The following is a 27195-nucleotide window of genomic DNA, read 5'->3' on the forward strand; positions in this document are numbered from 1 at the left end:
ATGATCCTACAGCTATTGTATGCAGTAATCATATGCCTATGAACCAGAGTAATACTGTTAGCACTGAGGTGGTGTGCCCTAGTAGGAAGTCCACTGTGTGAAGCTCACCCTGCACTAATAAAATAACCTGAGTATGTCTACCTCTGCTAATCTTCCCAGTAAAGCAAGAAAAATAATCAAGCATCCCAGAAAAGTGTTAAAAATAGCCCACGTTAACATTTCTAGTTTAAGAAACAAGGCACAAGGCTCATGATATCAATAATTTTCTATTAACAGATGACATTCATATTCTCTGAAACTCACTTAGATAATACCTTTGATGATACAGTGGTAGAAATACAAGGTTATAACATTTACAGAAAAGACAGAAATGCCAAAATTTCGGTGTTGCGGTCTATATTCAGAACTACATTCCTGTAAAGCTTAGAGAGGATCTCATGCTAAATACTGTTGAAGTAATATGGCTAAAGGTTCACCTGCCTCACCTAAAGCCCATTCTGGTGGGAAGCTGCTATAGACCACCAAGTGCTAACAGTCAGTATCTGGATAACATGTGTGAAATGCTTGATAATATACAGTGGCTTGTGAAAGTATTCACCCCCCTTGGCATTTTTCCTATTTTGTTGCCTTACAACCTGGAATTAAAATTGATTTTTTGGGGGTTTGTATCATTTGATTTACACAACATGCCTATCACTTTGAAAATGCAAAATATTTTTTTGTGTGAAACAAACTGCCATTAATGTGCATAACTATTCACCCCCCCAAAGTCAATACTTTGTAGAGCCACCTTTTGCAGCAATCACAGCTGAAAGTCTCTTGGGGTATGTCTCTGTAAGCTTGGCACATCAAGCCACTGGGATTTTTGCCCATTCTTCATGGCAAAACTGCTCCAGCTCCTTCAAGTTGGATGGGTTCCGCTGGTGAACAGCAATCTTTAAGTCATACCACAGATTCTCAATTGGATTGAGGTCTGGGCTTTGACTAGGCCATTCCAAGACATTTAAATGTTTCCCCTTAAACCACTCGAGTGTTGCTTTAGCAGTATGCTTAGGGTCATTGTCCTGCTGGAAGGTGAACCTCCGCCCCAGTCTCAAATCTCTGGAAGACTGAAACAGGTTTCCCTCAAGAATTTCCCTGTATTTAGCGCCATCCATCATTCTGACCAGTTTCCCAGTCCCTGCCAATGAAAAACATCCCCACCGCATGATGCTGCCACCACCATGCTTCACTGTGGGGATGGTGTTCTCGGGGTGATGAGAGGTGTTGGGTTTGCGCCTGTCACGGATTCTGCCGAGGCTGCTCCTCCTCCTTGCTCAGGCAGGCTTCGGCGTTCGTCGTCCCCGGAGTACTAGCTACTGCCGATCGATGTTTCGGTGTTTGTCTTGTTCTGTCTTGAGTGGTTACACCTGTTCGCTATTATGTTTGATTGTAGTCCCTATATTTACCCATGTCTCTCATTTGGTATTGTGTGTTATTGTTTTGTGTCTAGGCTGTATCGGCATTGCTGTTTTGTCGTATACGTGTATTTGTTTTCCTCCCTGTTAGGAGGTTTTGTTTTGTATGTTCTTTACTATTAGTAAAGTACGTCTGCTAGTATCTCTGTGTCCTGCGCTTGACTTCACTCACCGCATACACGTCGCCCCTTGACAGCGCCAGACACAGCGTTTTCCTTGATGGCCAAAAAGCTCAATTTTAGTCTCATCTGACCAGAGTACCTTCTTCCATATGTTTGGGGAGTCTCCCACCCCATCTTTAGGCTCTTTGTTGCATCTCTGATTAATGCCCTCCTTGCCTGGTCCGTGGGTTTTGGTGGGCGGCCCTCTCTTGGCAGGTTTGTTGTGGTGCCATATTCTTTCAATTTTTTAATAATGGATTTAATGGTGCTCCGTGGGATGTTCAAAGTTTCAGATACTTCTCCACAACTTTGTCCCTGACCTGTTTGGAGAGCTCCTTGGTCTTCATGGTGCTGCTTGTTTGGTGGTGCCCCTTGCTTAGTGGTGTTGCAGACTCTGGGGCCTTTCAGAACAGGTGTATATATACTGAGATCATGTGACACTTAGATTGCACACAGGTGGACTTTTTTAACTAATTATGTGACTTCTGGGGGTAATTGGTTGCACCAGATCTTATTTAGGGGCTTCATAGCAAAGGGGGTGATTACATATGCACGCACCACTTGTCCGTTATTTATTTTTTAGAATTTTTTGAAATAAGTTATTTTTTTCATTTCACTTCACCAATTTTGACTATTTTGTGTATGTCCATTACATGAAATCCAAATAAAAATCAATTTAAATTGCAGGTTGTAATGCAACACAATAGGAAAAATGCCAAGAGGGATAAATACTTTTGCAAGGCACTGTACGTACGGTCACTGTAGGGACGACGTCGTCGATGCACTTATTGATGAAGCCGGTGACTGAGGTGGTATACTCCTCAATGCCATTTGATGAATCCCGGAACATTTTCCAGTCTGTGCTAGCAAAACAGTCCTGTAGCTTAGCATCCGCGTCATCTAACCACTTCCGCATTGAGCGAGCCACTGGTACTTCCTGCTTTAGTTTTTGCTTGTAAGCAGGAATCAGGAGGATAGCATTATGGCCAGATTTTCCAAATGGAGGGCGTGGGAGAGCTTTGTACGTGCCTCTGTGTGTGGAGTAAAGGTGGTCTAGAGTTTTTTTTCCTTCTGGTTGCACATGTGACATGCTGGTAGAAATGAGGTAAAACGGATTTAAGTTTGCCTGCATTAAAGTCCCCGGCCACTAGCACCGAGCATTTTCTTCTTTGCTTATGGCCTTATACAGCTCGTTGAGTGCGGTCTTAGTGCCAGCGTCCGTTTGTGGTGGTAAATAGACGGCTATGAAAGATATAGATGAAAACTCTCTTGGTAGATAGTGTGGTCTACAGCTTATCATGAGGTACTCTACCTCAGGCGAGCAATACCTCGAGACTACTTCGAGCGCCAGCTGTTATTGACAAATAGACACACACCCCCACCCCTCGTCTTACTGGAGTAGCTGTTCTGTCCTGCCGATGCACGGAAAACCTAACCAACAGTATATTATCCGTGTTGTCATTCAGCCACGACTCGGTGAAACACAAGATATTACAGTTTTTAATGTCCTGTTGGTAGGAAATTCTCGAACGGAGCTCATCCAGTTTATTCTCTAGCACGTTGGCTAATACAACGGATGGTAGAGGCGGGTTACCCACTCGCCGACGAATTCTCACAAGGCACTCTGATCTCCGCCCTCTGTATTTCCCTAATTTCTTAATGCGAATGACTGGGATTTGGGCCTTGTCTGGGAGCAACATTATATCCTTTGCGACAGCCTCATTAAAGAAAATGTTTTGTCCAGTTTGAGATGAGTAATCACTGTTCTTCTATCCAGAAGCTCTTTTTGGTCATAAGAGACTGTAGCATCGACATTATGTACAAAATAAGTTACAAACAATGTGGAAAAACACACAAAATAGCACAATTGGTTAGGAGCCTGTAAAACGGCAGCCATCCCCTCCAGCACTATTCTTTGATACAGTGGGGGAAAAAAGTATTTAGTCAGCCATCAATTGTGCAAGTTCTCCCACTTAAAAAGATGAGAGAGGCCTGTAATTTTCATCATAGGTACACGTCAACTATGACAGACAAATCACATTGTAGGATTTTTTATGAATTTATTTGCAAATTATGGTGGAAAATAAGTATTTGGTCACCTACAAACAAGCAAGATTTCTGGCTCTCACAGACCTGTAACTTCTTCTTTAAGAGGCTCCTCCAAAATTCCAAAATTGTAGACCTGCACCAGGCTGGCAAGACTGAATCTGCAATAGGTAAGCAGCTTGGTTTGAAGAAATCAACTCTGGGAGCAATTATTAGGAAATGAAAGACTGCATATTGTATTATAGGATAAACCAAAATTAAGATCAGTAGTACTGAGTGTGAGTATGGATTACTGTTAAATTTATAACATATCTATTATGACTCAAAAGGCACATATGTAAAGATATCTGAAATCTTAGGCTTTTTACTGTTGAAATGTGACTCTCTAGAGAGGAGTCTAGTTACAGTGGTTCACAAGAGAAGGACCGACTTTTATTTTCTGTTGAATTGTGACTCTCTAGTGAGGAGTCTATTTACAGAGGTTTGGTTCACTAGAAATGGACCCTTTTATTTTTACTGTTGATATCTGAAATCTTAGGTTTTTACTGTTGAAATGTGACTCTCTAGAGAGGAGTCTAGTTACAGTTCACAAGAGAAGGACCGACTTTTATTTTCTGTTGAATTGTGACTCTCTAGTGAGGAGTCTATTTACAGAGGTTTGGTTCACTAGAAATGGACCCTTTTATTTGATCCACAAGAGAAGGATCTGGTGACTTGATAAAAAGATTCAGATAGTCGGGTTGAGTTAATTCCGTGAGAATCCAAGTCCAGAAAAGGTTCTCCCGACTAGACACCAGTTGAATGGTTTAAACGATTGGGAGTCTCCTTGAGGAGAATCAATAAAATAAAATAAAAATACAAGTTCAGATAGTCGGGCAATGGTTGACTTGGCACTCAACTAGATGTACTGTGAGGAACTCAAACTGAATTCATGTGTTGATGTTGATATGTAAATGCAAAATGTAAAAGTTGAAATGTTAACCTGAATGTTGTGTAAGATTGGCCGTTTCATGAGACTAACTAGTTGATAACTTTTAAGAGGACCACCGAGTCTTATTTGGCCTGTTCTGCAGCCGCTGCGCTGAAAGTTGACTTGTACTTTTTCCCTCTTGTGGTGTTGGTATTTCCTTAGTTCCTAAAAATAAATTGCTAATTATTTTGGAAGCGCTCGAGTTTGTTAATATATTGTTCCAAAAGGGCGATTTTGATACCTTTTGGGAAAATATATAATAACTCGAATACCTGAAAAACAATAATAACTTTTGCAAAATAATTCCTAGGATTAAATTGATAATTATTTTAGGAGCGCTCGAGTTTGTTAATATATTGTTCCAAAAGGGCGATTCTGATACCTTTTGGGAAAATATATAATAACTCGAATAACTGAAAAACAATAATACCTTTTGCAAAATAATTCCTAATAATAAATTATTGAAAATTCTTTGTGTACGAGGGTGGGGCACCTGAGATAAGTCGGTGTTGGCACCAAGAATACATTGCTGGCCTCGGCCAGTGACGGGCTAAGTACACTAAGATAGTCGGACCTTACCCGAAATTCTATATACATATATATATATATACTGAAATAGCCATGGCCGTCACTACTATCCCTGATAGGTTGTTTCCACATTTAAAAGGTCCTATTTTAGATAGGTTGTGTGGTAGGTGTGTTTTGACGTATGAGTGGATAAGATTTGACCCATCATTATGTGGGGGAGAATCACCGAAATTGACCAGAGGTACTAAATTCTCGGAGATGCCAGCTATCTCTGTAATTTCACATTTAAAACGTTCCATTTAAATGGTTGTGTGAAAGGTGCAGTTAACCTGAGACAAAATCTCTAAGGGATCCAGTTGCTTCTGTGACTTCACATAATGAAGTGCCTAAATAAGGCTGTGTGAAGGGTGGCAGTCGAACTGAGAATGTGTTCTAGGACGCTTTGATAGCCTGAATACATTAAGCATTGTAATTCCAATTGGCTTTTTTGGGTTGTGTGTTTTTATGTATTATAACGCGTTAATGGGTGATGGGAAGTTATAGTGAAACTTATGAAACTGAATACCAATCTGTAGAATTGAGGGAATTGACGGAATTTTCTGCAGCACTCTCTTCTCAGGTGCAGAAGGCCCAAGAGGGGGAGCTGTCGGGAAACACGCCACCACTGAAGGTAAAAGTGGGAGACTGGGTGAGGGTGAAAGTCCACAAAAGAAAGTGGCTGGAACCCAGGTGGACTGGACCGTACGAAGTGAAGGAGGTTACTTCACACTCAGTCCAGGTCAGAGGTAAATCAGGAGCACCCTGGCACCATCTAACACATTGCACTCCAGCCCCCACTCCTTCCAGACTATTGTCTGAAGTAAGAGCTGATTTGAGCAGCGAGAACCAATCCTGACAACACAATGAAGAAACCCTTATGGGAACAACAATCTCACCCAGGGTGAAGAAGAACTTTTTCCCCCTGGGAGAGATTGGGAGTGTCTGAATGTTCGTATGTATGTTTTCTGATAGGAATTGGACTCCTGCTGGGCACTCCTTATGAGGGGTTGTTGTGTGAAGCTATTTTGAATTACTTTAAATGTACTTGTAATATAGAAGAGGTGGCTAAGGGATTTTTAACAGTACCAACCATGGGGGGGGGGGGCAAATCCTCACAAGAGGTCCCAGAATTTACTGGGGACGAGAAATGCTTGATGTAATTAAAATGGAATCCAGGGATAGAAGAAATCTCCATTATATAACCAGGTGGAGGGAGAGGTATGGTTTTGAGGGACGTCTGGACGCAGATAAACTCGAATCCATGCTTAAACAGATACATAAGGTGTGTAAAGGAGAAATAAGCAGTGAGAGAGAGAGAGAGAGTAAGAGGGGGCCAGTACCCACTGATAGCCTTACCTAATCTATTGGCGGGGAATGAAAGGGGCCCCAGCAACCTTAGATGTATACAGTAATAATAATAATATGCCATTTAGCAGACAGGCCATGAACACAGAGGACGTGGCCAGAGCGGTAGAAAGAATGACCCACCCCATGACAGGAATAGTAAGGTTTGGGCTGCCGTTAGAGGGCAGTGGGTTTCAGGGGATGCCCATAGGACACTTTTGCCATGGGCCGATTACGGAGAGTATGTTGGGAAAATAACTGAATTGTGTAATAGTCTCAGAGAGACATGCAATCCATCAGACAGGAGAGAAGAGAGAGAAGTCCATCCCCCAGCTTTGAGCGTGAGAAAGAGGAAGATAAGGCGTGACTAGTCCTTGAGGGAGAAATAGTAGATTCTAGTGGGGGGAAGACTAAGGAACCCTTTGATCCAAATTGTGAGGTGTTTGAATTGGCTACTATTGACTTAGCACTTCAACAGGAACAGAGAAACCTAATTTGACATTGACAGTAATGGGTATGAAAATTAATTGGATGATGGGGTTTTGTGTTGAATTAGAGACAGTGAGACTATTAGTCAATACCTAGGAGAGAAGAGAGGTTACGGTAGCAAAGACAGACAAGAAGGAAATAGTAATAGTGGAGACAGGAGTGAGTGGAAGTGTTACAATTGTGACAAAACGGGACATTTTGCTAGAGAATGTGAGGAACCGTGTAGTTACTGCAAGGAAAGGGCACCAGTTAAGAAACTGTAGGCAGAAGGGGAAGAGAGAAATCAGGAGTCCTCATGACCTGGCTGTTTGGTTGTTGTTTTTTAATTGGGGGTTTTCAAATAGAAAACAACACACCTAGTATGATGTTTATAAAGCCTTGTTGTTTCAATTTTGGAGGGTTTTCAGCAGGTCAAGGGTGATAGGTCTTAGAGAAGCACACAGTGAATTTTATGGAGTTTTTTAGGTTTTGGCTGAGTTTGGGGTATATATGATTTCTTATGAGAATGAATGTCATGAGGACTTAATGAACACTTGGGATAACTAACATTTATGAAATATGTAGAATAATGGTAATGTTTAGTATACTATGGGATTAAACAGTTCGTTAAATGATTTCAATGCCCTCTGAACTCTGTTTTAACATTCTGGTGTTATTTTAATCATCCACACTAGTAAATTCTAAAGGCATGAGAGGAGGACTTTAAGATAGTTTATTTTACTAAGTTGAGGGTAATTTATAGTACTGTGAAAATTGTGAAGAAGATTATAATTTGGTAATAATATATTTGATTTGAACCATAAAATAACAGAAGAGAGAGTGGAGGAATGGCAATTGGATAATGAAATACCAATATTAACTAAAGTGATTGTTTAGGTAGGTGGTAATATTGACACATGGCCAAATCATGTGTCAAAAAGGGGGGGATGGTTGGATTAAATATTAAATATATACGAAGGAGAGGACAAAATACTTAAAAAAAAAAAAAAAACTTGTATGATAGTTTATTAACCACACCTGTATGTCAGAGGTTTTGTGCCCCACAGGTGAACTAAAGGAGAAGGTGACCCACTCTATCTAACCAGGAGACTGAATCAGGCCTGGCGGGAAGGGCCCTACCAAGTACTGCCTTTGCCAGCAGAATAGCTGAGAGATCCATCTGGGTCCATGTCACACACACTGTAAAAAAGGCAAAACCAGCTACACCTGACGAACAAACACAGAGTTAGGAGAAAGATCCGATTACCACTAGGGCTCGGGGGTTGGCTCTTAACGAAGATTCCCTTACCCTGTCTGATCATCCCTGTGTGAGTTCGATAGAAGGCAAAGCAATGGGTTGGCCTCTGGCATCTGACATGTTCTCAGGGCAAGGGTGGGGATTCACAGGTCTCCCGACGGTAGGTAGCTGTCTGATTGTGGGGGCCATATTCCTAGCACACACGGACCCTCCTGTTTCAGCCAGAAGTGGTAGTTAACCTAACACAAGTTGAAAAGGCATAGGAGACAGCTAGACGTAGGGAAAGGGGAAATTCTAGAGTAAACCTCTCTGAGGGAGGTAGTGAGACCGGGGCTGTGGTAAAGATAGTGCAAAACTATAGACCTGGAGGAAGTAGTACAGGTGGAAACGGGGTATAGAAATCTTAACCTGTGGTTGGAATGGATTCAGTATACGGCAAAAACTATGTCTAAAGAGGACTGTTTTGCCTGTGGGACAGCCAAACCAGGGTTAACAACTACTCCGTTCCCCTTGACAGGCTTTAACTCTCTGTCAGGTTTTTCCTCCATGCAAGCCACCTGGGAATGTGGTGAAAGAGTCTTATGGTAACTTGCACTATCTGTTTCCCCCGATAGAAAAGTCATCCCGACCTGGGTTGCCTCCGTTTGAAGTCACAGGGGATTCTAAATTGTTTTTCTAGGACTAGTAAGGATAGGATACAGGGTAGGGCCTTTTAGCTCCTGCTCCCACACAGAGAATGTTACACCTAAAGAGACCATGACTAATCTCTCCTCTTTGTTGCAGCCAGAGGATTTTAGGAGCAAAAAACCAGACCCGTGCTGACATCTGATGGATGTGTGGTGATAACTGATTGTGAACTCACCTACATACGCAAACAATCAAACGTGTCAGAGACTGGTGAGTTGTCACATAGAAAGTAGGACCTCCTCCCGGGATCCTTTGATGAAAGGATATATATTGATGGGATCCACAATCAGATCGCAGCTGGGTTTGAATCAAGTATTTTCTGGTGGTCAACAATTAATAAAAATGTAGATTGGATAAATTATATTTAATATAACCAGCAAAATATTTATAAACCACACTCGTGATGCAATAAAGGGATTAGCTGAGCAGACAGCGGCAACTAGCTTAATGACATGGCAGAATAGAATAGCTTTAGATATGCTTTTGGCTGAGCGGGACGGGGTTTGTGTTCTGTTTGGATATATGTGCTGTACTTTCATCTCCAACAATATAGCACCGGACGGGCCCGTGACCAAAGCGCTTGAGTGACCATCACCACGCTGGAGATCGAACTGGTTGAGAACTCTGGTATTGATAGCTCCATAGACGGTTGGTTTGATAACATATTTGGTAAATGGAAAACTATTGTTGTGACTATTCTGGGTGAACTTATGGCCTCTATGGGTATACTTGTTCTTTGTGGATGTTGCCTTATTTCCTGGCTGAGTGACTGGTTTGGTGAGTACTCTTCTATGGTGGTTACTGGATTTCTGACCCTAGTAATTGTGTTTTTGCTGTTAATGTGTTGTGCTGCTTGCATCGTCCCCCTGTCTCAGGAGGTCAGTGGTAGGAGTGGTGCAGGCGTCAGGTATGATGCTGTTGTTACCGGCCCAGGATGATGCAGGTGACTCTGCTACTGACTCTGAGACCAAGCTGGATGATCCATGTTTTGCCTAGTAAAATACATACACGCATTTATTTTCAGTTCTTGCTCATTTATTACCTTATGTTTTTACTAACCACTGTGATTGTTTATTCTTCCTGATGTGAAGGTAAAGGATTCCTGGGTGGCTGGTAGCCAACTCAGTCCATGTTAGGTGTAGGGGAGGAATAGAGGGTTAAAATTATTATTTTTATTTTTATTAACATTAAATGTTGTGATTTAATTTCCATATCCTGTTATTCTTAAGGGTGATTATACTCTGTTTAGAGTGACACAATAAAATTGTTGGCTTTTATTTTTAATTGGATCTGTATGTGATGAATAGCTTGGAAGGAATGCATTAAGGAGGAGCACTGTACTGATATGGATTGTTTCACATAACAGGCTGATAAGAACACTCTCTCTTTGTTGTCTGTGAAACTGTCCTTGAACATGGGTACATGGAGTACAGTTAGTGTCTTTTGGGTGCTGACTGTTATACCATTAATAAAAACGTCGATAGAATTAACTACATACATTAATGTTCAAAAATTAGGCAATTGGACACAACAAGGTTTTGAGGAGGTGCATGGCCAGTTGGCTGCAACCTCTCTCATGGCTTTCCAAAATCGTATTGCTGTCGACATGCTCCTGGCTGAAAAAAGGAGGAGTATGTGCTATGTTTGGTGAACAATGTTGTACCTTTATTCCCAACAATACAGCCTCAGATGGCAGCTTGACTGTCGCCCTGGAAGGGTTACGAACTCTTAATGGCAAAATGAAGAGCCACTCAGGGGTGGATACTTCAATGTGGGACTCTTGGATGGATGCGTTTGGTAAATATAAAACGCTTGTTTCTTCTATACTTGTATCCATCTCTGTTTTTGCTGCAATTCTAGTGCTTTGTGGATGCTGTTGCATTCCATGCATACGGACGCTGACAACCAGGATTATAACCACCGCTATTGATCCAAATCCTGCAGATAACGGTCAGATGTTTCCTTTGCTTGCTATTGACGATGCTGACCAAGGATATCTGGATGATGAATAGCATTTAAGCTTTTGTCACGTCTCTTGTGAGACATGAAGAGGGGGGAATGTAAAACTTTATCTTCTGATAAAGTTTTCCCTATTTGCCAATTGCAGCATTTAAGTTTTGTCACGTCTCTTGTGAGACGTGAAGAGGGGGGAATGTAAAACTTTATCTTCTGATAAAGTTTTCCCTATTTTGCCAAATTGCAGCATTTAAGCTTTTTGTCACGTCTCTTGTGAGACGTGAAGAGGGGGGAATCAAAACTTTATCTTCTGATAAAGTTTTCCCTATTTTGCCAATTACACTGTTAGCTTGTGTCACGTCTTAAGTTTTCCTTCTTTACTGTTACTTGGTCACGTCTCTGGGGAGACGTGAAGAGAGGGATTTGTCGTAGTAAATATATAATGTTATAGCTTGGTCTGACTAAAATCTTGTGCATGACCCATTTTGTGTTGGGCCTTTGTATTCAATACAATGGACAAAAAGAGTCCTATCTTGTCAGCCTTGTCAGCAGGTGGCTATGGACAACACCCACGCCATAGGTCTCTCAGTTCTTCCAACTCACGAGTTCTTGCTCTGAGGACACACACACACACACACACACACACATCATCACTGATAAACACACACACACACACACACACACACACACACACACACACACACACACACACACACACCACTGATAAACACACACACACACACACACACACACACACACACACCACTGTTAAACACACACAAACACACACACACACAAAAACCCCCTTCTCTTAGGCTGAACATCTGAAGACAGAGAACCCGACTCAGAGCCAATGCAACAGTGACACTGGCCTGGAGGTGACCTCGCCCAACTCATCAGGACCAATCAGAAGATCAGAACTACTAGATTCAACCTACTTCATTTTATTGTATAAAATGTCAGCACACAATGTTTCGGGGCTCTCTCAGATATCTCCCTACGAGATTGACGAACGGGTCCGTGCACGCGATTCCAGATATCTTTACCTCTGAATAAACTGCCTTTATTATACCATATCCACCCTGTCCAAAGTCTCTACTTGGTCTCAGTTCTCCAGTAAACTTGTTTTATCAACACGCCCCTGCCCAGTCAAGTGAAATCCATAGATTAGGATATAATGCATTTATTTCAATTGACTAATTTCCTTATATGAACTGCAACTCAGTAAAATCTTTGAAATTGTTGCAATAGTTGGCATGGTGAAAAATGCCCTAAAATAAGGCCTGCTAACACCCGTGGGACAATTTACATTTGCAGCAGCACTACGACACAATGGTAGGGATTATCTGAGCAGGGCTGGGTCACTGATAAATCAATATGATTTGGCGTGTTTTTAGGGAGTTCCATCTTTGTTTTGGTTATTTTCCTAGTTTAGACCTGCTAGGGTGATGACTTCTTCCTCGGGAGTTGTAACAAAGCATTTAGCTAGTTGCCACACTGCCATCTAGTGTGTAGGAGAAGGGTTGACGACACTGGGACATTGTCTGCGAACTTGGTTCAACGAATGACTAACGTTAGCTTTAGTGCCGTGGCTGTCTCTATCAAGCCAGCTAGCTAGTTACTCCGAGTCCTCAAGAGATGTATTCAACCAACCAGAGAAACTACTGTAGCTAGTTAAGTATTAGTAAGCTAGTAGTAACGTTAGCTAGCTATCTATCTCTGTTAATGTCATGGAATTGCTGTGAAACTCCCTGGTAGGTAATGTATTCGTTAGCTTTGCCAGCTAACTTAGCTACAGTACCAGTTTGTACAGATATGTATTAATTTGTTAGGAATCTGTCTGTGTGCTAATTTTGGTTAGTTAGCTAGCTGATTAGCAAACGTTAGCAAGCTAGTTTGTTAACTAATGTTAACGTTATCTAACAGACCCGAAGTAGCTGCTAGTTAGCGAGAAGCGAGCTAGGTGTGGATTATGTTAGGCCAGGGTGTCTGATCCAGAATGTGAATATGCCTCTTGTGGTTTGTTTAACAGGATATGGCAGATTTGAGATGTCGGAAAACATTGGTAAAGGAGAGTGAGGAGGAACACCAGCAATGTGAATCTGAACCTCACTCAGAAAATAATGTTACAGGTAGCCAACCACACTCAGTAGGTGACAAGATACAACTTTATGATTTGGTGACCGCCAGGAAATAAAAGTATGTGGGTGAAGCTGTAATGTATTCCTTTTCTTTTACCAGTGGACAAGGTTAGTTTGAAGGAGAAGTGTTTGGAGGACACAGATGGAGCTGTCTGTGGGGCTCAGGAGAAAGAGGAGGAAAAGAAGGATGAAGATGAAAAGGAGGCAGACGGTCAGAAGCCCTCTCCTGTCAAAAGAACCCAGAGTGCCTGCAGATGTGAGTGGATCTCTTATTTACTCACTGGAAGGGTATGGATGGAGCCTCTCACTGATTCATCTCTTTCACCAGATTCTTCCTCCCAATGCTATGCGCAAATAGCCTGGGGACGAGGTTACTCACTCACTGACACAATCACACAGTAAAAGATGTGGGTGAGTGTGTGCGACTTTTGTATGACAATAACGTGATGTTCAAACGTACTCTACCCCCACTCCACAGCAGTTATGCTTCAGCGGCTAGTGAAGCTGTTCTTCGGATGCCTGGCAGCAGTAACATGTGGCATGATGTATGCTGTGTATCTCTACACCTACCACGAGAGGAAGTTCTGGTTTTCAAGCAGACAGGTGGGTAGCACTAGCCTGGCATGGGAAGGAGTGGAATGATAGCCTACAGCGGTGGTCACCAACCGGTCCATCATGATTGACTGGTCGATCTCCAAGGCATTCCTAGTTGATCGCCAAACATTTCTGTAAAAAAAAAGAAAAAAAATCCTTGCGTTCCTATTTTTTGTATTCGCTTCGCCCTGTTGGCGGTAGGTCCACTTGATTCAGCAGCCCTAGCGCCAGGAAGGCAAAGTGTTCCCATTTTGAACCATTTCATGTGTCTGAAGGTAGAACTCCGCCTACCCGGCAGGCCAAGAGAGCAAATCAAGTGCACCTATAGTTCTGCCGCTGGTCAATCAGATAAATCAGATCACCGTGTTTGCACAGTTTCCTCGAACCTTAGACTGGAAGAAGAAGCCTCGCCCAGCAAAGTTGATGCTGAGATTTCAAAACTTTTAAAACCATGATTAGAGAGAGACTCAACGAATACAGCAAAGACCTGCTATTTTTGTGTGTGTGAGTTCATGTTTAAGTTGTTATTCGGCACTGTCAACACTTTGTTCAACACCTTTTATAAGCCATAAAATGATTATTCTCCCTACTTCCACACTCTACAACCAGCACTGCAGCTGCAATGACTGAGTATAGCAAAGTGTTCCGATAAGCTTGCGTTATTATTAGTGGCTTGTGTCTTTTTTTATATTGAGGAAAATTTCACTTTCTCTGATTATAGGAGTAACAACATGAATTGGTGCATGAGGCAGAAATAATGCAGTGCGAGTTGAGTTTAGCCATCGGCTGGAAGACTGTGTCCCCTTTTCTCAGCGGGTGGAGGGACGGTGAGTCGGGTGAGAGGCAGCCTCACCGCTGCTCCCTCCCTTCCCTCAGACTGACCATCAGATGCAGGCCATCAGTCCAGTAAAAAAACAAAGAAGCAAATTATTATGCTCACTTAGCTGTGCCTCGCAAGTAATACAACAAATGATCCATTACCAATGTGATCATATACCAATTTTATTTTTTATTTTTGTTATATATATCTGAGAAGAACAACATTGGCAGGGCAATTCAAGCATAGCCAATATGCAGTGATAATGTATTGGGCCTATAGCCTACTGCACAAACCTCATTGCTACAGAACTGTTTTTAATTGGTTAATGTTGCATAAGCTTATGTTTTTTAAGTCATGTTTAATACAAATCTGAGCAGTAGATCTCGGCTTGCATTTTGACTCAAAGTGATCTTGACTCAGTAAAGGCTGGTTACCACTGGCCTACAGACTAGTAACCAGGCTAGGGTAGCGCTGCGTCTTCCGCCATCCATTTGTCTCAGCCTGACAGTTGTTCTCTCTTCCTGTCCTGTCTCGTTCTCTCTTCCTGTCTGATAAACCGTTAGATAAGGGCAAGGTGTTAACAGGAATATGAACAGTGCTTACCCTGCCTTTTGTGTTTATTTTGTATCAGGAGCTGGAACGGGAAATCACCTTCCAGGGTGGCAGTGGACTCTACTATTACTACTACAAACACATGTTGACAGCACCCTCCTTTGAAAGTGGTAATAGCCTAATCTTGCCCCAAACATGCCAGTATCCAATACATATCAGTGGTTTTGATATCCAAACCTAAGACAGCCTGCCTCACCCAGTCACAGTTCTACTGTAACACTATCATGCCATACTGTTAATACATTTACATTTACGTAATTTAACAGACGCTCTTATCCAGAGCGACTTACAGGAGCAATTAGGGTTAAGTGCCTTGCTCAAGGGCACATCGACAGATTTTTCACCTAGTTGGCTCGGGGATTAGAACCAGCGACCTTTCGGTTACTGGCACAACGCTCTTAACCACTAAGCTACCTGCCGCCACCAATACAATACATCTATGGTTTTCAGTGATCATCATCATCCTCTTTATTATTTCTGTGTTATGGATTTTTTGTTTTTCTGCTCTAGGGATATACGAGTTGACGAGAGACAACAGGACTGTGTCTGGTCAGACCATCAATGTAGTGGAGCGCCTGTCTCTGTACCCAGAACTTGTCACGAGTCTGCTCTATAGAGTCACAGGAAGCCAGGTCAGTCCACCACCCAGAGATAATCTCTTTCCCTTGATCAAAAAGATCTGACATGAACCTCTGGTTTTTGGCTGCATGGCAACTTGCGTTAGTTGACGCGCTGCCTACCCACAACCTGCAGTCTTATCACCCATAGAGATGCTGGTGATGTACTCTGTGTGTGTCTGACTGGTATGGTTTCCTCCACCCTGCAGGATGTAATAGAGCCAGTATACTTCTACATCGGGGTGGTGTTTGGCCTCCAGGCGGTCTACGTCACTGCCCTCTTCGTGTCCAGCTGGGTGATGAGTGGCACCTGGGTGGCTGGCATGCTGGCCGTGGCCTGGTATGTCATCAACCGGTGAGTGGGAGATGGACACAGTCGGACACAATGGCTGCGTCCCTATTCCCTTCGGTGTGCACTACTTTTGACCAGGGCCCTATGATGCAGGCAATGTCTGTATCCCCATTCTCCTGCCTTTTCCAGAAGTGTGCACTTGTACCCTCCCTGTCATGGATTTAAAAGCATAGGAGTGTTGTAAACACTGGCTGGAGGGTAGTTTCCACCATTGTTAAATCCATGAGAGCAAGTGTAAGTGTGTTGAATCAGGACACAGCCATTATCACCCGAGCCATGGCCTGTTCTCCCCGCTTCCGTCACTCAGACGCAGGCAGTACAAGAGCATCATGGCTAAAACTAACAGACTGACCAATAGCTTCTACCCCCAGACCATCAGGCTGCTGAATAGCCACCACTGGTCAGCTACCTGCTCGCCCTGTCCCCCTCCTGCCCCTGTCCCCCTCCTGCCCTGGTCTTCCTAGGCATTTAGAGATTACAACATACCTTGTTTTAATTCTCTCACTGTTCATTCATTTTCTCCCCAGACCAGACACGACCAAAGTGGACTATGCAATTCCTCTGCGGGACAACTGGGCCTTGCCTTATTTCTCCTGCCAAGTTGCAGCCTTAACAGGATTCCTGAGTAATAACATTAACTCTGCCACAGAGGTGAGCTCCCTTTGCATTTTGCTCCAAATGTAATTACTTTTTAAACACCTAGGTAATTGGAGTACGGGAGAGGAATAGAGTGAAAAAAGAAAGAATGGCGCCGAAGTGGATGGCTGCTGTTTTACGGGCTCCTAACTAATTGTGCTATTTTGTGTTTTTTTTCCGCATTGTTTGTAACTTATTTTCTACATAATGTTGATGCTACCGTCTCTTATGACTGAAAAGAGCTTCTGGATATCAGAACAGCGATGACTCACCTCAAACTGGACAAAGATTTTTTTCTTTAATGAGTCTGACGAGAAGGATTTCATGTTGCTCCCAGTAATGAAATACAGGGGGCGGAGATCAGGGTGCCTTGTGATAATTAGTCGGCGAGTGGGTAACCCGCCTCTACCATCCGTTCTATTAGCCAACGTGCAATCACTGGAGAATAAACTGGAGAGCTCCGTTCGAGACAACGGGACATTAAAAACTGTAATATCTTATGTTTCACCGTGTCGTCACGACTCACGACCGTTTGCTGGGTTTTCCGTGCATCGGCAGGACAGAACAGCTACATCCGGTAAGACGAGGGGTGGGGGTGTGTGTCTATTTGTCAATAACAGCTGGTGCGCGATATCCAATATTAAGGTAGTCTCGAGGTATTGCTCGTCTCAGGTAGAGTACCACATAATAAGCTGTAGACCACACTATCTACCATTTTTATACCACACTATGTATATTTTTCGTAACTGTCGATTTACCACCACAAACTGATGCTGGCACTAATACCGCACTCAACGAGCTGTATATGGCCATAAGCAACGAAGAAAATGCTCATCCAGAAGTGGCGCTCCTAGTGCCCGGGGACTTTATTGCAGGCAAACAGAGGAAAAAATTACTCTAGACCACCTTTACTCCACACACAGAGACGGGTACAAAGCCCCTTTAACTTTTCCACATTTTGTTATGTTACAGCCTTATTCTAAAATAGTTTAAATATATATTTTTTCATCAATCTACACACAATACCCCATATTGACAAAGCAAAAACAGGTTTTGTATAAAATAAAATAAAAATGACATTTACAAAAGTATTCAGACCCTTTACTCAGTACTTTGTTGAAGAAACGTTGGCAGCGATTGCAGCCTCGAGTCGTCTTGGGTATGACGCTACAAGCTTGGCACACCTGTATATGGGGAGTTTCTCCCATTCTTCTCTGCAGATCCTCTCAAGCTCTGTCAGGTTGGATGGAGAGCGTCGCTGCACAGCTATTTTCAGGTCTCGAGATGTTCGTCCGGGCTCTGGCTGGGCCACTCAAGGACATTCAGAGACTTGTCCCAAAGCCACTCCTGCATTGTCTTGGCTGTGTGCTTAGGGTCGTTGTCCTTAGGGTCGTTGTTGGAAGGTGAACATTCGACCCAGTCTGAGGTCCAGAGCGCTCTGGAGCAGGATTTCTCTATACTTTGCTCCGTTCATCTTTGTTCGATCCTGACATGATACTGCCACCACCATGCTTCACCGTAGGGATGGTGCCAGGTTTCCTCCAGACGTGACGCTTGGCATTCATGGCAAAGTGTTCAGTCTTGGTTTCATCAGACCAGAGAATCTGAGAGTTTTGGTGCCTTATGGCAAACTCCAAGCTGGCTGTAATTTGCCTTTTACTGAGGAGTGGCTTCCGTCTGGCCACTCTACCATAAAAGCCTGATTTGCGGAGTGCTGCAGAGATTGTTGTCCTTCTAGAAGTTTCTCCCATCTCCACAGAGGAACTCTGGAGCTCTGTCAGATTGACCATTGGGGTCTTGGTCACCTCCCTGACCAAGGCCCTTCTCCCCCAATTGCTCAGTTTGGCCGGGCGGCCAGCTCTAGGAAGAGTCTTGGTGGTTCCACATTTCTTCCATTTAAGAATGATGGAGGCCACTGTGTTCTGGGGGACCTTCAATGCTACAGAAATTTTTGGGGACCCTTCCCCAGATTTGACTCCAAGTTGTAGAAAAAACTTTAGGATGATCAATGGAAACAGGAAGCACCTGAGCTCAATTTCGAGTCTCATAGCAAAGGGTCTGATTACTTATGTAAATAAGGTATTTTGGTTTTTATTTTTAATACATTTGCAAAAATTTATAAAAAACAGTTTTCACTTTGTCATTACGGGGTATTGTGTGTCGATTGATGAGGAAAAAATATATAATTTAATCAATTTTAGAATAATGCTGTAACGTAACAAAATGTGGAAAAAGTAAAGGGGTCTGAATACTTTCCAAATGCACTGAATATATCCCAACCAGAAGCCGTGTATTATTGGCAACATCCGCACCGAGCTAAAGGCTAGAGCTGCCGCTTTCAAGGTGCGGGACACTAATAAGAAATGCTGCTATGCCTTCAGACAAACCATCAAACAGGCAATGCGTCAATACAGGACTAAGATTTAATTCTACTACACCGGCTCTGACGCTCGTCGGATGTGGCAGGGCTTGCAAACTATTACAGACTACAAAGGGAAACCTAGCTGCGAGCAGACCAGTGACACGAGCCTACCAGATGGGCTAAATGCCTTTTATGCTCGCTTCGAGGCAAGCAACACTGAAACATGCATGAGAGCACCAGCTGTTCCGGACGACTATGTGATCACGCTCTCCATAGCCGATGTGAGCAAGACCTTTTAAAAGGGTCAACATTCACAAGGGCGCGGGGCCAGACGGATTACCAGGCTGTGTACTCCGAGCCATGCGTGGACCAACTGGCAAGTGTCTTCACTGACATTTTCAACCTCTGCCTGACCGAGTCTGTAATACCTACATGTTTCAAGCAGACCATCATTGTCCCTGTGGCCAAGAAAGCGAAGGTAACCTGCCTAAATGAATACCGCCCCGTAGCACTCACTTCGGTAGCCATGAAGTGCTTTGAAAGGCTAGTAATGTCTCACATCAACACCACCATCCCAAACCCTAGACCCACTCCAATTCACATACCGCCCCAACAGATCCACAGATGACGCAATCTCAATCACACTCCACACTGCCCTTTCCCACCTGGACAAAAGGAACACCTATGTGAGAGTGCTGTTCATTGACTACAGCTCAGCGTTCAATACCATAGTGCCCACAAAGTTCATCACTAAGCTAAACAACACATCTGCCACGCTGATCCTCAACACGGGGGCCCCTCGGGTGCGTGCTTAGTCTCCTCCTGTACTCCCTGTTCACCCATGACTGCGTGGCCAAGCACGACTCCTCCAACACCATCATTAAGTTTGCTGACGACACAACGGTGGTAGGCCTGATCACAGACAACGATGAGACAGCCTATAGGGAAAAGGTCAGAGACCTGGCAGTGTGGTGCCAGGACAACAACCTCTCCCTCAACGTGAGCAAGGCAAAGGAGCTGATCGTGGACTACAGGAAAAGGAGGGCCGAACATTCCCCCATTCACATCGACGGGGCTGTAGTGGAGCGGGTCACATCACCAACAAACTATCATGGTCCAAACACACCAAGACAGTCGTGAAGAGGGCACGACAACGCTTTTTCCCCCTCAGGAGACTGAAAAGATTTGGCATGGGTCCTCAGATGCTCAAAGTTCTACGGCTACACCATCGAGAGCATCCTGACCGGTTGCATCACCGCCTGGTATGGCAACTGCTCTGCATACGACCGTAAGGCGCTACAGAGGGTAGTGCGTACCACCCAGTACATCATTGGGTCCAAGCTTCCTGCCGTCCAGGACCTATATACTAGGCGCTGTCAAAGAAAGGCCCAAAAAATTGTCAGACTCCAGTCACCCAAGTTATAGACTGTTCTTTCTGCTACCGTACGTCAAGCGGTACTGGAGCGTCAAGTCTAGGTCCAAAAGGCTCCTTAACAGCTTCTACCCCCAAGCCATAAGACTGCTGAGCAATTAATCAAATGGCCACCCGGACTATTTTCATTGACACCCCCACCACCCCCTTTGTTTTTACACTGCTGCTACTTGCTGTTTATTATCTATGCATTTTCACTTTACCCCTACTCCTGTACATATGACCTCGACTAACCTGTACCCCCGCACATTGACTCTGTACCGGTACCCCCTGTATATAGCCTCATTATTGTTATTTTATTGTGTTACTTTTTATTTTTTACTTTAGTTTATTTAGTCAATATTTTCTTAACTCTATTTTCTTAAAACTGCATTGTTGGTTAAGGTCTTGTAAGTAAGCATTTCACGGTAAGGTCTACACCTGTTGTATTCGGCGCATGTGACAAATAGAAATTGATTTCATATGCTTTTTTAGCGCTTTCAATTGAATTGATTTAAAAGCTGTAAACTCATCAGTATGTGTGTGGAAATATGGAATATAGAGATATTCTAAGTGTGTCTTTGAAAGCTCTTCATCATACCCCATGTTGGATTCACCTTATTGGTAATATTGACATGATGGCTCTCCCCTCTGTGTTGTAGATGTTCTGTTACCTCCTGATGAGTGCCACCACCTTCATCTTCATCCTGGTGTGGGAGCACAGTCACTACGTGCTCTTCATCCAGGGCCTGGCCCTGTTCCTGCTTGACTCCTTTGACCTGGTGCCGCCCCGCAAGGTACTGACTTACTGCCATCAAAAGTTATTGTGATATTTTGAAGACCTATTTGCTGACTTGAAATGCTGACTTCCGTCTTCATGGTTGTTGCAGATTAAACATTTGCTTTACGGATATTTTGGTGTGATAAAATGTCTAATTATTCAGTCAATTGGATCTCTTTCTCTCTCTCTCTCTCTCTCTCTCTCTGTGTGATTGACAAGATGGCTGACATTCACAAGGTGTACCTGAGCTCTCTGCTCCTGGCCTATGTCCTCCAGTTCCAGAACCCAGCCCTGCTCAGCTCCCCTCTGCTCAGCCTCCTCATCAGCTCTGTGCTCGCGAGGTACTTCCAGGTAGAGATAGCTTCTCACTCACTCTGTGGAACCAAATGGAAGTTAACTTACAGCTCCAAAGCCTAATTTCCACCTTTCACACAAAATGATGACACAAAATGATGAAATATTGAACGTTTTCAGCAAAACATGAAGATGGGCCCCCTAGTGGCCAGACTGATAAAGATCTTTCTGCATTTCTACCTTTGCTTCACCACCGGGATCACTTTCAGCTATGTGGTCAAGGTGAGAGTCCCTGAGTTTAGGTTCAGTTTCATCAATATTGTAACATTGATTAAATATGGGAATGTACCCTCTGTGGATGTGTATCTGGAAGGAAATTGCAATATCTGATTAACAAACACACCACATATTGTATTAGATGGGATTTCATTTGACAAATCAATATTTGAATATAATATGCTTCTAATTTGATTTCCAGCGACTAATGCCAGTCAGTGAGAGTGATTTCATTTTGAAATTTCTTGAAGTGAAATTCGGACTCAACACAACAACGTGAGTTCAACACTTTCAAACTTAGAACTGACCCAAATATTTGGCATTCAGCAATAAGACAAAGATAAGGTCATTCTAGTGTAAGTGGCCTGTAAGTCTTAAACTTCAGTTTACTTCAGTATGCATGTAGTAATATTAAGTGTTCAATCATAATGTTAACTAGCAATGAACAACATTAAATATAAAATATTCACTAAATATTGAATGGTTTCTCTTCCTCAGAGACTTTGTGACCAACCGGCTCCTGTGTCAAGAATGCTTCCAGACGCCCAGTCAGGACTTTTTCCTGCGGCTGACCCAAGCATCAGTCCTGCCTTTCTACTTACTGGTCCTCCTCATCTGTCTCATATCAACACTGCAGACCATCTACAGGAGGCTCAGGTTAGAAACTACACGTAGTAGACGGCAAGAGAAGCTGTTGTTTTGTGTTCTCATAATATGGTAGGTTTGAAATAGGAAGGTTTTTGTATGACTGTTCAGTAATTCCTGTATCTCCATAGTAACAGTGGTGAGCCAATGAAAACAAACCTCCGACTCGAAGATGGACGAATAGGAGAGCAACCAGAGGTCGTCTACCATGTTTTCCACACAATTCTGTTTGGGGCCCTCGCTATGTCCTTTGAGGGGTATGTTCCAAAATGATTCAGGCGTACTTGCTATATAACCTGTCAGATCAGCAAAAAAATGTCTGTCCTTGTTCACGTGTTGTTCAACTATGGATTGATTCTCCCACAGGATGAAGTATTTGTGGACCCCATACGTCTGCATGTTCACAGCGTTTGGTGTGTGTTCTCCAGAGCTCTGGATGACTGTGTTCAGGTGGCTGAGGCTGAAGTCCATCCACCCTGTAGTACTGGTGAGAGAGGCATTTTTTTCCATTCAGTTAGCTCCAAGCGCCACAACTTCTACTCTTTAAGTGGGGACATGCCTCCGGCTCCACACTCATAGCTAACAAATAGATTCCGGAATACCGAACAGTCCCTTTACAAGTCAGAATGTTGAATACATTTTATTTGAACTTACTCTACCGGTTGTCCTCTGAGTTCGTCCTTATGCCATTGGAACTTTGAGACAAAATATCCACAGCAAAGTATTATTAAACCGACTTCAAAACGTGGGTCTCTGCGTGGCTGTCACGGTTTGTTTGTTCATCACCTGAGGCACAACGACGACACAGTGTTTCACCCATTGAGTGATAAGTGCTTAATTCCAGTATCACGTGAGCAGGCAGCCGCATATAAACCCTGGATGACTGACACGGGGAGCTGTATTGAAGCCACCTCAGAACCAGCTTGATACTCAATTGTAAAAAAAGATTTTGGAAGCTAGCTATAGAAATGCATTTATGAATGTCTACATTCATTTTTTTTATATGTTTATTATATTACAGACACTTTAATGCATACTTTTCAATTATATTATTTGAGCTAAACATAAAAATGAAAAAATATATATTAATTTTTTTGGAGAGTATTAATGTTACTGTGCCCACTACAACAACAACATACTTAAATACATGTAATTTTGTCCTTGAAACATTTAATTGAAATACTGTAGAATTTCATTCATTCATATAGAGCCCCACAGTGAATTTGTCATAATACCCATAAAACCTAGCGGTGAAACAGGGAAATGGTTCCAATCGTTTTTCCACCATACATTTTTCTCGTAGGGAATTTTAGAAACACTTTTCATGTAGGCTTACCCTGGCGTGACATTTTGATAACCATGTAAATCTGTCTTGGACAAGGAGACTTTTAGCAATATATTTTTCTCTATTTACTCTGAATCGAAAATGCTAAATACCATCAATGTAGACATGCAAGACTACAAATCCCTGCCAGCTCCTGCAAGGCATCGCTAGCTGACACCTTTGCTAACAGGTATTGTGTCAATTTAAAACTTGCACAAGACAGTTCACAGAATTGTCAATTTTAAAGAAATTTAGCCAGTTTATTCATTACTAAATTAAGCCAACATTAGATAGTTAATCCAGAGATTCTCACCTTTGCCTCGATTCGGCAGTCTCGTCCAGATCATCATGGCATTTGTAGTTCTTTATCATAGCCACATTAGCTGCTAATTAGCATTTCATTTTTTGGGGGGGGATAAATACAGGCGAATATATTTATAAAAGTCACTTTGTCCTAGAGAGATTTACACGGTTATCAAAACGTCACGCCAGGGTAAGCCTACATGAAACACAGCCCTTATTTTAAGTGTTTCTAAAATCCCCTATGGGACAATTGAACGGTGGAAAAACGATTGGAACCATTTCCTTGTTTGACCGCTAGGTTTTATGGGTATTACGACTCATACTGTGGTAGTCTATGGAGGACTGCTTCTACTAGGGAGTGCCAGTATGGCCGACCGGTGGCTTCAAAGCCTCTCAATGGCCAATACATAGCGTCAGCAATCCAGGGTTTATATAGGTCATTGGCCGCATCCCCTATCCAGCCATTAGCCTACTTAGCCGCTTCTTTCCGTCCGTTCTTTCTGCGCATCTCCATCAATTTTAAAAATTATTTAGCCGTGATGGCGAGCTGGGGGTGTGCAGACAGGGTAGGGGTTTCCGTTACATTCGTTTCATTATTGGAGCGGCTCGCAGCGTGATCAAAATTTCGCTTGAAAGAACAAGTAGGTCAGTCTGACTAGGCTTCGCTGTCATGCAGCCATAGAGACATGTTTTAGCAGTGACAGTCATGCTTACGCCTTTACATCACTGAAAACCGTGAGTTTCTAGCCCAAACCCAATTCTACCGTGAATTGGTTCACGTTATTTAATTTTTATAAACAATGTCACGGGCCGTTTTAAACTACTCGTGGGCAGCGAGTTTTTGGTTTGATAACAAACAACCTTGTTTAGTCATACTACTTGGCTAGCTAGCTAACAACATGGTACCCCTTGGCTATGCACACATTTGGATGGCACAGGAAAAATGGAAAAGGGATATATAGCCAACTCAAAGAGATGCTTCAAAGGTAGGATGCATATGCCTAATCACTGAATGAAAATATAAACGCAAAATGCAACAATTTCAAAGATTTTACTGAGTTACAGTTCATGTAAGGAAATCAGTCAATTGAAATAAATAAATTAGGCCCTAATCTATGGATTTCACATGACTGGGTGTTATGTGAATTATTTAACAAACTATTTTAGTGTGTCTGTGCGTCTCCCAAAAGGTTGTAAGTCATTTGGGATTTAAGTAACGGCCAGAGTCCCGGTCTGCATAGTCAGAGATATTTATTCATTGAGAATTCTGAAACAAAATGGTGGTACAATCCTTTTATACACATAAGTCATACTAAAAATCCTGCCCCCCCCTTAAGCGGCCTGTATTTTTCCACTATACACATCTTGTAAACACACACACACCTCGGCTCAGCTCATGTTTTCCTCTGCTCTCCTGACCATCACTGTTCTTATCTTTTCCCACTCCTTGCTCGGCCAGGTGCAGATATCGCATCCTCCCTAAATTGGGAGGCCCCTTTATCTTGGTTTAGACAGTTCTCCATTGTTGTCTGGTCTAACTCTTACTCACATTGCTAAATAGTAGCTCAATGGTAGCTTACTGGTCCTACACTCACACATTTCTAACACATTATACACAGTTTCAGGGTGTAATAATTAGTTATTAATAATTAATCTATCAATCCACCCTTTGACTTAATATTAAGCACATACAAAATATATGTTGTTATAGAAATAAATCACACTCATTGAAGTATATAAGTTGGTTTGCATATAAAAACATTAAAAAGTGTCTCATTCAATACAGGTTCATCAGGGTTACCCCATGATTAAAAGCGTAATGTTATTATTTAGCAATGGTACCTAACCTGTTTACCCACTATCTGGAAACAACAGTCTAAGCCTATAGTGAAGAACATTTGCTTCATCACATCCTGCAATATTGATTAATTAGTACATCATACTTAAAACGAGACTTTAATACACAAAAGTCATTACAATAACTTTTAAACTAGAGATTTGTAGTTCTAGGTTAACATCCAATCATAGCTCTTCGTTAGATTTTCACTGCAACCTTCACACATTAGAACTAAGAAAAGTTTCATCCAGTCTCAAACTATCTGAATCGTCGTCATCCTCCACCAAGCCTGGTAGGTCATATCCTTCATTCCTTAGGTCGGAGTCCGGGATTGGGCCGTATCTCACCATCTGTTGGGAAACTGCCTTCTCCATCGCCTTGCTCACCAACCCTCGGACACAGGGAATAAGACAACATCCACAAAGAACAAGCATACCCATAGAAGCTATAGCTGCACCCAGAATAGTTACAACAATAGTTTTCCATTTACCAAATATGTTATCAAACCAACCGTTTAGGGAGCTATCAATACCAGAGTTCTCAGCCAGTTCGTTCGCCAGCGTGGTGAGTCCCTGAAGCGCTTTGGTCACGGGACCCGTCCGGTGCTGTATTGTTGGGGATGAAAGTACAGCACATAGATCCAAACAGAACACAAACTCCGCCCCGCTCAGCCAAAAGCATATCTAAAGCTATTCTATTCTGCCATGCCATTAAGCTAGTTGCCGCTGTCTGCTCAGCCAATCCCTTTATTGCATCACGAGTGTGGTTTATAAATCTTTGCTGGTTATAGTAAATATAATTTATCCAATCTACGTTTTTATTAATTGTTGACCACCAGAAAAGACTTGATTCAAACCCAGCTGCGATCTGATTCCTAGCTTTGAATTCTTCTGGAACCCCTCGAGGTACTCCTATCCCATCAATATATATCCTTTCATCAAAGGATCCCGGGAGGAGGTCCCGCTTTCTACGTGACAACTCACCAGTCTCTGACACGTTTGATTGTTTGATGAGAGTGAAGGGCATTACCAGCTGAGCTAGCGCACAGGTTCCTGTCCAATTAGTATGTAGGTGAGGCCACAGTCTGTCATCACCACACAACCACCAGATGTCAGCACGGGCCTGGTTTTGGTTCCTAAAATCCTCTGGCTGCAACAAAGAGGAGAGAGATTAGTCATGGTCTCTTTAGTTGTGACATTCTCTGTGTGGGAGCAGGAGCTAAGATGCCCTACCCTGTATCCTATTTTATCAGTCCTAGAGAAACAATAGTAAGAAT

The 27195-nt window shown here is 42.8% G+C and overlaps 1 protein-coding gene across 5 annotated transcripts in view; it reads left to right on the top strand.

Annotated features, from left to right (window-relative positions):
• The first annotated feature begins 12421 nt into the window (after positions 1-12421).
• LOC121554088 (probable C-mannosyltransferase DPY19L4) overlaps positions 12422-27195 on the top strand; it is a 33963-nt gene continuing 19189 nt past the window's right edge. Inside the window, exons 1-15 of one of the 5 annotated variants that reach the window (XM_041867538.2) lie at positions 12422-12672; positions 12947-13046; positions 13156-13311; positions 13534-13658; positions 15101-15191; positions 15592-15713; positions 15908-16053; positions 16578-16701; positions 21122-21256; positions 21460-21591; positions 21715-21816; positions 22013-22086; positions 22309-22467; positions 22587-22712; positions 22822-22942. In XM_041867538.2, the coding sequence (XP_041723472.1) occupies positions 12950-13046; positions 13156-13311; positions 13534-13658; positions 15101-15191; positions 15592-15713; positions 15908-16053; positions 16578-16701; positions 21122-21256; positions 21460-21591; positions 21715-21816; positions 22013-22086; positions 22309-22467; positions 22587-22712; positions 22822-22942 (1710 nt within the window). In that variant the 5' untranslated portion in view covers positions 12422-12672; positions 12947-12949. Of the gene's footprint in view, positions 12673-12946; positions 13064-13155; positions 13312-13533; positions 13659-15100; positions 15192-15591; positions 15714-15907; positions 16054-16577; positions 16702-21121; positions 21257-21459; positions 21592-21714; positions 21817-22012; positions 22087-22308; positions 22468-22586; positions 22713-22821; positions 22943-27195 lie in introns of those variants that run through there. The other 4 variants (XM_041867540.2, XM_041867539.2, XM_041867537.2 and 1 more) reach the window with 4 other exon arrangements.

This window comes from Coregonus clupeaformis, chromosome 38 (genome assembly GCF_020615455.1).
Source record: "Coregonus clupeaformis isolate EN_2021a chromosome 38, ASM2061545v1, whole genome shotgun sequence".
Lineage (NCBI taxonomy): Eukaryota > Metazoa > Chordata > Actinopteri > Salmoniformes > Salmonidae > Coregonus > Coregonus clupeaformis.